General features: G+C 42.0%; 1 protein-coding gene across 1 annotated transcript; it reads right to left on the bottom strand.

Moving 5' to 3' along the window:
• Window positions 1-4,170: 4,170 nt before the first annotated feature.
• Window positions 4,171-8,424, bottom strand: LOC109385347 (microtubule-associated proteins 1A/1B light chain 3C-like). Its single transcript, XM_019647557.1, has 3 exons — window positions 8,368-8,424; window positions 4,545-4,651; window positions 4,171-4,327 (listed from the first exon to the last, which is right to left on the bottom strand). The coding sequence occupies exons 1-3, from the start codon at window positions 8,422-8,424 to the stop codon at window positions 4,171-4,173; spliced, it is 321 nt and encodes a 106-aa protein (XP_019503102.1).
• Window positions 8,425-9,090: the final 666 nt, after the last annotated feature.

Raw genomic sequence — 9,090 nt, 5'->3', positions numbered from 1 at the left:
GACAAACTAGGACTGAGAGGCTGATGGCATTGGGGGTTAGGCCCTGAGCAGTGATGGGGAGACAGAGTCAAACACCCTCATGCCCATCACACACAGCTCTGTAAGCATGGCTGTGTCCCTGGCACCTAGTCGGATCCAACCATTGGTGACAAAAGAGCTCCATGCTCGAGCCCCTTCCCACTCTGCCTGTGCCAGCACATTTCCTCACATGCAGCAAACTGTCCACTCATGAAAATGAAAAACAGACTCAGCTGGGTTTCTGAGTGCCACAGAGCCTCAGCCTGACATAAGTCATGATTCACAGCTTCACCGCCTTTGGGGTCCTCACAGAACATCAGAGGAGCTGCTGTGCCCCAGCAAAGGCCTCTCTACTGCTTCCATCTGATGTGGAAAGTCTCCTGGGGCTCCATGAGGGAGGGGAAAGGCCTAATATAGAGCAAGGAAGGGCCATGACACTTGGTAGCCAGAGACACAGCATTTTCTTTGCATTACACGGAATCACCTGACTCAGCACAGAGACGCACCTAAAGGTGCAAAGTAGATATGAGAGGACTTCGGTCTCTGATTTTAGGAAGAAGTTGACTTTATCTCCCCAAGGCTGGCTCTTCTCAGGCAAATCTGTCTCTTACCCTCTGCCCTCTCTAAAGCTCAAATTATTCTTTGGAAAATGTGACTAGGAGTGTGATGGGAGGAGGTGAATATGTAAGAAGAGTCACACTGCACAATATGACTGCAGTGTTGAACTATGTGTGAACCAGAGTGTAATGTGGCAGAGTCCAAGGCTGTTTTGCCAGTATGTTGGGACTTGACTTCTTCTGAGCTGCTTCCAAGAACCAGCAAGGGAGTTGAAGTTTATGTATTCATAACTTAAAAAAAAAATTACTGTGAGACTATTGACTTTAACTGTAAAAACAGCCCACAGTATAACTCATTGGGTTCCTCTGACTCTGATTTTGTGGGTATGAGCTCTGATTGCAATGGTTTAGCTCACTTCTTCTGCCTAACAACATTATTCTATTTCTTTCATTCTATTCTAGAATAAAATGTTTGCTTTGATCTGTCAGAACATTAAGCACTTTCATTTGCTCTTGCTGAAATCTTTCAAATAACACAAATGATTACATCAGAGTAGGGCCACCCTTGAGCTGTAATTCCCAGCAAATATTTTTTGTGAGGTCCTGTCTATGTAAACAATTTGGTGAAAAAAATGTCAGAACCCAGATAGGCCAGAACCAGTGGTTGGGCTGCATGGAAACTTAAGCTCAAGGCTCAGTGGCAAATCCGGTCAAGCTTTGAATTTACCCTTAATTCTGTGTCTGACTTAAGTAAGTCACTCAAAATCAGGGTATCAGCACCAACTGGTGGCCCATTTCATGCAAATTTCACAGAAGAAATACAGCACCAGCCAATGGAAGCTACTTGTTCTTTGGTGGCCCAGCCACAAGTCCTGAGGCTCCTTGGGGCATCTGGTCAACCCTGAGAGGGGAACAGTGACTGAAGGTTGGAGAGCTCCTTAAAATTTGATCTGTACCCGTGGCATCCTGCTGCAATGGCTCTGCCAGCTCTAGCTGGTCCCAGCCAACAGAAGGGGTCTTAGAAAAATTTGAGGAAGACCCTCCAAAGTACAGGGTGTCCTGAGGCACAGGGTTGACCCAGGGAAGGGGCCCCCCTCGGGTGGGTCTAAGAATTCTACTCTATCTGAGTCTTTCCTTTGCACTTAAAAGTTCTATTTCTGATTTATAAAAATCAATACCTGTATATTATAGAATATTTACAAATTACAAAACTCTTCTGGAATTCCACCACTAAATGGTAATTATTAATTTACCTATTACTTAAATGGCTAATGTATGCCAGGAATTGTGCTGGGGGTTATAAATAGAAATAAATACAAGGTAGACATAGTCTCTTACCTCCATGAAGCTTACACTTTCGGAGGTGATAATATTTGAAATTACAAAATAAAATTTTTTCTATTGGGTAATTCATTTACATGGTTCAAATTCAAAAGGTACAAAAGAGGGGCCAGCCGAGTGGCTCAGTTGGTTAAGAGTGCAGGTTCTGAGCAACAGGGTGGCTGGTTCTATCCCCACATGAGCCAGTGGGCTGCGCCCAAGCTGAGCTGCCAACAGGTGGCAGGATGGCTCCGCTGGTGAGAATACATGCTCCTAACAACAAGATTGCCGGTTCGACTCCCACAACGGATGGTGGGCTATGCCCACCCGCAACTAAGATTGAACACGGCACCTTGAGCTGAGCTGCCATGAGCTGCTGACGGGCATCTGGATGGTGACTGGACTTGGAGCTGAGCTAGCTGCGCCCTCCACAACCAAGATTGAAGGACAATAACTTGGCTGTTCCCCTTCTCTAATTCCCTAATAAAATCTTAAAAAAAAAAGAGGTACAAAAGAGCACAGAGTGAAAAAATTCCTTTTTAGAGCAATGAAAATACTTTGTTTGATACTATACATGTGATTCATGCATGTGATTATATATTTTTCAAAACCCATAGAATGTACACCACCATGAGGGAACCCTAATGCCAACTATGGACTTTCAGTGATTTTGATGTGTCATGTAGGTTCACCCTTGGAAAAAAATGTACCTTATGGGTGATTGATGTTAATGGAGGAAGCTATGAATATTTGGAGGCAAGGAGTAGCTGGGAAATCTCAATTTTGTTGTAAACATAAAACTGCTCTAAAAAACAAAATGAAACAAAAACAAAACAAACAAAAAACAATAAAAAATTCCCTGTCTCCACTTATTTTCTCTTCCTGAAGGCAACCAAAATTCTACATATGATAAGACATGTTAAGAAGTATGCATATTCTTCTCCCTTCTTTTGTTTAAAGCAAATAGTAACAGAAAATTCATATTGTTGAATATATATGTATTTGTTTTTTTCATTTAAATTGTACCTTGGATATTATTCCATATGAGGGCATAAAGAGTTTCATCTTTCTATCAGATAGTTTCATAATATTCAGCCAAATATCATAATTATTTAACAAGTTCCCCCTGCTGGATGTTTTAATTTATTTTTGTTTCTCCACAGTATGTTGTGTTAGCTTGCACATATATATCTTGCAGATGTGTGAGCATATCATAAAATACCCTTAGAAATGGAATTGCTGCATCAAAAAGTATGTGAATTTCCAGTTTTGACAGATTGTTTTGTTTTTGTTTTTTTTTAGTTGAGCCACCCTGCCACCTGTTGGCAGCTCAGTACGGGCCAGGAATTGAACCGCTGTTGCTCAGAGCTCGCACTCTTGAGCAAGCTCTTAACCAACTGAGCCACTCGGCCTGCCAGATTGTTTTTTGACGGAGTCTGTACCAGTAACACTCCAGCCAGCAATGGATGAGAGCTCTGATGGCTGGTGAGGCCTTGACATATTTCCTTCCAGGCTTATTTTTCTTGATTTTTCCATGGCCCCATTTCCTCATCTTTAAAACAGGAATAACAGTACTTAACATGTATGGCGATTATAAGGAGTTAATATATGTAGAGGGCTTTAAACAAAGCCCGGTCCATAATGAAGATGTAAATACAAGCAATTATTTTGAAAATTCTATTACAAGGAAGGCTAATCATTGACATTATGTGAAACTGAGTACTTACAACTTTGGCATTAACCTGTGGGGCACAGACAATCAAGAATAAAAGAAGAAATAACCAAGTGAATGCTGTGGAATATAACAATAATCTCTCTAATGACTCCAATAAGCATGCCCCCTCCATCCCCCCATGAGCCCACCCAGGCTCACAAGGGCTCCTGGGTTCCACAGAGCCAGTCCTGTCCCCAGGCCCAGGTTCTCCATGGCTGAGCATACACGGGACTCCGGCCGCACCAGGTGACACCAAACTCCAGGGTCTACGGCCTACATTACAGAAGGCACTTTGTCATCGCACAAAACCACTGCATGTGGAACCATCTCTTACCCAGAAGCCTGATTATGTCCAAAATTCCCAGGAGCACCGCATTGTCCCAGAGAGAGAACACAGGGCATGTGCACTAAAGGGGACAGGGCGGCCCGGTTTTCCGGTCCAGTGGGCGCTGCTCCCTGGGGGTCCACCGTGCACAGGAGGAAGCTGGTGGGTCCTGCTGCTGGAGAGGATGGCAGGGTCCCCTCTGCAGGCAGCTCCATCCCTGGGACCTCAGGGTCCCCTCAGCCGAACATCTCCTGGGAGGCATAGGTCATGTACACGAAGCCGTCCTCGTCCCTGTAGTCCCTGTAGACCTCTGCCATGGTCATGCTCATGCTGACCGTACTCTTGTTCACTAGCAAGTAAAAGGCTTCAGTGGCCCCGAGGACCACGTGGCTTCTGGTGTGGGGCGGAGGCAGGAAGGGAGAAAGTTAGCCTGGTGGGGAAAGGGCTATTCATGAGTTCATTCTCTTTTAAGGCATAATTGAAGGGAAAAGGTGAAGCACAAATTCTTCTCCCTCTCACTCTGGCAGATTCCATCATTCCCCAAATCCCAGGTCCATACAGCGTCCCCCCACCACTCCCTGCCTCCTGCCACGAGCATCTTGTCACCTACTGAAGGATGCTGAGGAACTGGATCACGGTCAGCTCCTGCGGGACCAGGAACTTGGTCTTGTCCTGCGGGGGCAGGAAATTCTCCCAGGAGAGGTGCTCCACTACCACCTGCCCAGAGTTACAAAATAGTCATGGGGATGTAAAATATAGGATAAGGGATATAATCAGTAATACTGTAATAACTATGTATGGTGTTCAGATGGATACTAACTAGATTTATTGGGGTGATCTCTTTATAAGTTATATAAAGGTCTAATCACTGTATTGTACACCTGAAGCTAATATAATATTGTATGTCAACTGTAATTGGAAAAAAAAAGTCGTAAGGGAGAGGAAAAAAAGATTCCACATATAAGTGAGCTCATACAGTATTTTATGACCTAGCCCAGGGTTACACACTGTGATTTTCACACAATGCTGGTGTTTACACAAGTGAGCCTTATTCAGTTTGGGAAAGAACTATGCAAAGGCCTTACTTAATCCAGGATTCATCAGGGTTCATCAGGGGCCATCCTCAAGGATGTTATTTTTTCCTGAGCTTCTGTTTCCTCTTCTGTAAAAATGGTCATAGTTATTTTGACTTCGCAGCAGTATACTTTCATTCATTCACTCACTCACCCAGAAAAATGTATTAGATACCTACCATATTACAGATACTGTGGGAGGTGCTGAGAGTACAATGAAGAACAAATACCAGTATTGCAGTTATGTATTTATTGTTTGTCTGTCTTCATGGAGCTTACAGCTCATTGACGAGACAGAAAATAATAAAGACGCAAGTAAAAAGTAAGATCACAAGTGTGATAAGTAAATAAGAGTGAATTTGGGGTTGGGAGTTGGTCTTCTCACTGGTAATATTAATATATTATAGCTTCTAACACTCGGCTATACACCTCTTCCCTGTCCTAACCAATGACACACAAGGACTGCTCACTGGACTTCAGAACTAGGATGGAGATAGGAAGAGAAACTGGCCGCTCAGAAAACTTCATTACTGTCTGCTGCCTAGAAGTTGAATCCAAACTCCATTTAAGACGTTTCACAGCCTGATTCCCTCCCTGAAAATCAAACCCTCGTCTCATTCCTCCAGTGCAAGCCCTTTGATTTGGCTGGGCCAGTCTTTTCTGCAGACTTATTTTGTGCATTCCCTTCTTTAAGCTTTCAACCCATCAAGTTCCTACCTCTTATCTCTCATCCCAATTTAGCCCAGCCAGGTTCCAAAACCTACAAACATCCCAAAGAGGGGCCTATGCTTTCCTCCAGGAATATTTGCTGTAGGTACGACTTATTTTACATTAATATCATCAGACACGTTTATATTTAACTTTTCTTGTATACATGAACTGGCTCTGGCTTTTTCTCGGCAAATATTTCCTTAGCATTGTAGACCATACAGAGGTAACCAAGACACAGCACTCACCCTCGCTGTGGTGGCCACAGTTAATCATTCCTCTTTTTTGCTTCTGTTCTCTGCATTAACTGGGCCATTTGCTGCTTAGATCTAACCCGGTCTAAGACAAAAACATACCTGTCGAATACCTTAAAAGGAATGGCGTCCCAAATGATTTACATCATGGAATGGAGTAAACCTAAATGCTTCCAAGGAAGGTTGTCCAGGCTTTTTCCTTCTTTTAGTCCCTTTTCTGTGAATTGACTACATATACTATTTATGGCTAGGAAATTATTTAAAAATCTTACTTTGGTTTAACAAATTAGCTTCAAAATCTTAATTACCATGAAATGTTGTGAGGGCCTTCAGTTTTTTCAAAATGCAACACTGAAGTATTCAAGGAAACATTGCCCTAATACTGAAAAAATAATTTAAAAGTCATTAGTTTAGAAAAAATTAAATAAATTATGGCATGTATTTTATGGAGCTAAAGAGTAATTAAAGATAAGTTAACATATTAATGCATATTAATAGAAAAGATGTTCGAATCATGTGGATTAAAAAGTTAGTTGCAGAAATCATATATATATATGTGTGTGTGTGTGTGTGTGTGTGTGTGTGTGTGTGTGTATTTGTGTGTGTTTTTAATTGGGGAATGGGGGGAAGTTGGAAGACCAGTGTTGGGAAATTAGGGAGAGAGACCAGCCAAGTTGTTGTTCTTCAGTCTTAGTTGTGAAGGGCTCCTGGCCTCTCAGCTCAAGGTGCTGTGTTACAATCTTAGTTGCGGGTGGGTATAGCCACCATCCCATGAGGGAGTCGAACCGGCAGCCTTGTTGTTCAGAGTGCACGCTCTGTCTACTGAGCCATCCGGGTGGCAGCTCAGCTCAAGGTGCTGAGTTCAGTCTCAGTTGTGGGCAGGCGTAGCCCACCATGGAACAGGCAGTCTTCTTGTTAGGAGCACGTGCTCTCACCAGCTGAGCCATCCTGCCACCTGTTGGCAGCTCAGCAGCAGTTCAGCTTGGGCGCAGCATCACTGACCCATGTGGGAATCGAACCAGAGGCCCTGTTGCTCAGAGCTCATGCTCTTAAGCTAACTCTTAACCAACTGAGCCACTCGGCCGGCCCAGAAATCATATTTTTATAAAGCACAGAAAACAGCTTCATAAAGAATACTGATATGGGCCGGGGGTTAGAATGAGAGTAATAATCAAAAGTCTTGAAGTTCATCTGTACTATTGGAATTTTTATAAATGGGAATATATTTGTGCCCTACTTGTGTAATTAAAAGAAATAAAAAATAATGTGTAAGAGGGTGAATTACTTTTAAAAAAATAGACTAAGTTGCTTGTTATTTCTCTTCAGACATGAAGCAGTGTGGAGGAGCTGCCCTCTTGTGGAGCTTCTGGAATAATCTTTAATGGTCATTCATACATCAAAGAATTTATTGTATTTGGTTCACAGGATTTTGGGGTTGCAATTTTTGAGTTACAGATCAACCTGACACGTCTGTCATGTGAGAAAAAAAGAAGACAACAAAGGTTCAGTGGCTTACCCAAAGTCACTTAAGAATTTTAAGCAAGTCAGAATTACAGATCAAGTCTTCTGATTCCTAATGGAATTTTTTTCAGTTGTTCTGCTTCCCCTAAACCATGAGTCAACAAATGTCCAACACCAAAATATGTTTAAAAAGATTTCAGATATACCTGGTAGCTAAAAGTCAGTTACAATCAATTGCATCTTCCATGTGATAAAATCATACTACTTTTTAAAGGAAAATTATTGTAAAACAGAAACTAGGGAAAAACCACAGAAAACAGCTAAATTTAGGCTTAATTGTTATAAGGCTAACAGCTTACCTTATGATATGGATAGTTAATAAGCCACTATGTTATTAGAAGACAAATTCTGTCATAAGATACGCTACCTAGGTCACCATATAAAACTTTGCCAGCCACTCCCAGAATCCCCTCCGGGAGCTTCGTTCTACTAATTGGTGCCCTCCCCTGGCCCTAGGCAGCGGTTCTCAACCTTCCTAATGCCGCGACCCCTTAATACAGTTCCTCATGTTGTGGTGACCCCCACCCATAAAATTATTTTCGTTGCTACTCTATAACTGTCATTTTGCTACTGTTATGAATTGTAATGTAAATATCTTTTTGTTTTCCAATGGTCTTAGGCGACCCCTGTGAAAGGGTCGTTCGACCCCCAAAGGGGTCGCAACCCACAGGTTGAGAACCACTGCCCTAGAGTAACTATTATACTATCCTGAATTTTAGTTATCACTTTTTTTGTATATCTCTGTTGATTTATCACCATTGTGCATCCCTAAATGACCTAGTTTAGTTTTGTCTTTTTTTTATTTTAATACGGAATTTCCCTCTTCATCTTTTTTTTTTTTTAACAATTTATCTGTTGAAAATCCCAGGGCGCTTACCCCATACCTTCTCAGTCTGGATTTAGCACACTGCACACTCGTGCTGCAGTCCCACATGCCCCTCTGTCGTTATCTCCTGTACGTCATCAGCTGACCCAGAGGAGCACACTCATCTTGTTATGGCACGATGACAGAGGATGCTGAGTTCGTTCATCATGAGGCAGAGCACGTCTGCTTGTCTATTTTTGTGATATTAACAGTGCCTGATGTTCAAAGCCTAAATCCACTACTCTGGTGGGGGTTACGAAATGGTGATATTATCTCATTTCTTTTTCATTATTAGAATACTAAAATGGGATTTTTTTTCTCCATCTGCTGTTTGGGTACCCAGTGGTACAGTTCAGAGGAAAGACAGGAATGATGCTTGCTATTTCTCCTTTATTTTTTCATTTTCAGATAATGAATTGGGACTCTTTATCCTGAAGGTGCCCAATTACTTGTGATGGGTTTCCATAAATTGCAATTATCCTTTCTTAAGATCAAATTTTCCCATGTTTGCACAGTGGGAGGCTCAGGTTAGCTCTTAAATCATTTTGAAATTATATAGTAGCCTCTGATGGGTTGTTTTAACAAGATGTTGCAGACTTATCTTTTACATTTCCTGCCAGACTGTTTTTCCAAGAAGCTCTGGTTTCTTTTAGTAAAAAAAACACAACGGTGTTTTAAGACTATACGCTGAGTAATAGGAATACTCATTGGTACTGGATTGGTTAATTTTTTTCT

Source organism: Hipposideros armiger, unplaced genomic scaffold (genome assembly GCF_001890085.2).
Source record: "Hipposideros armiger isolate ML-2016 unplaced genomic scaffold, ASM189008v1 scaffold_113, whole genome shotgun sequence".
Classification (NCBI taxonomy): domain Eukaryota; kingdom Metazoa; phylum Chordata; class Mammalia; order Chiroptera; family Hipposideridae; genus Hipposideros; species Hipposideros armiger.
Note: the sequence above shows the minus strand (reverse complement) of the source record. Positions and strands in the feature narration are given on the sequence as shown.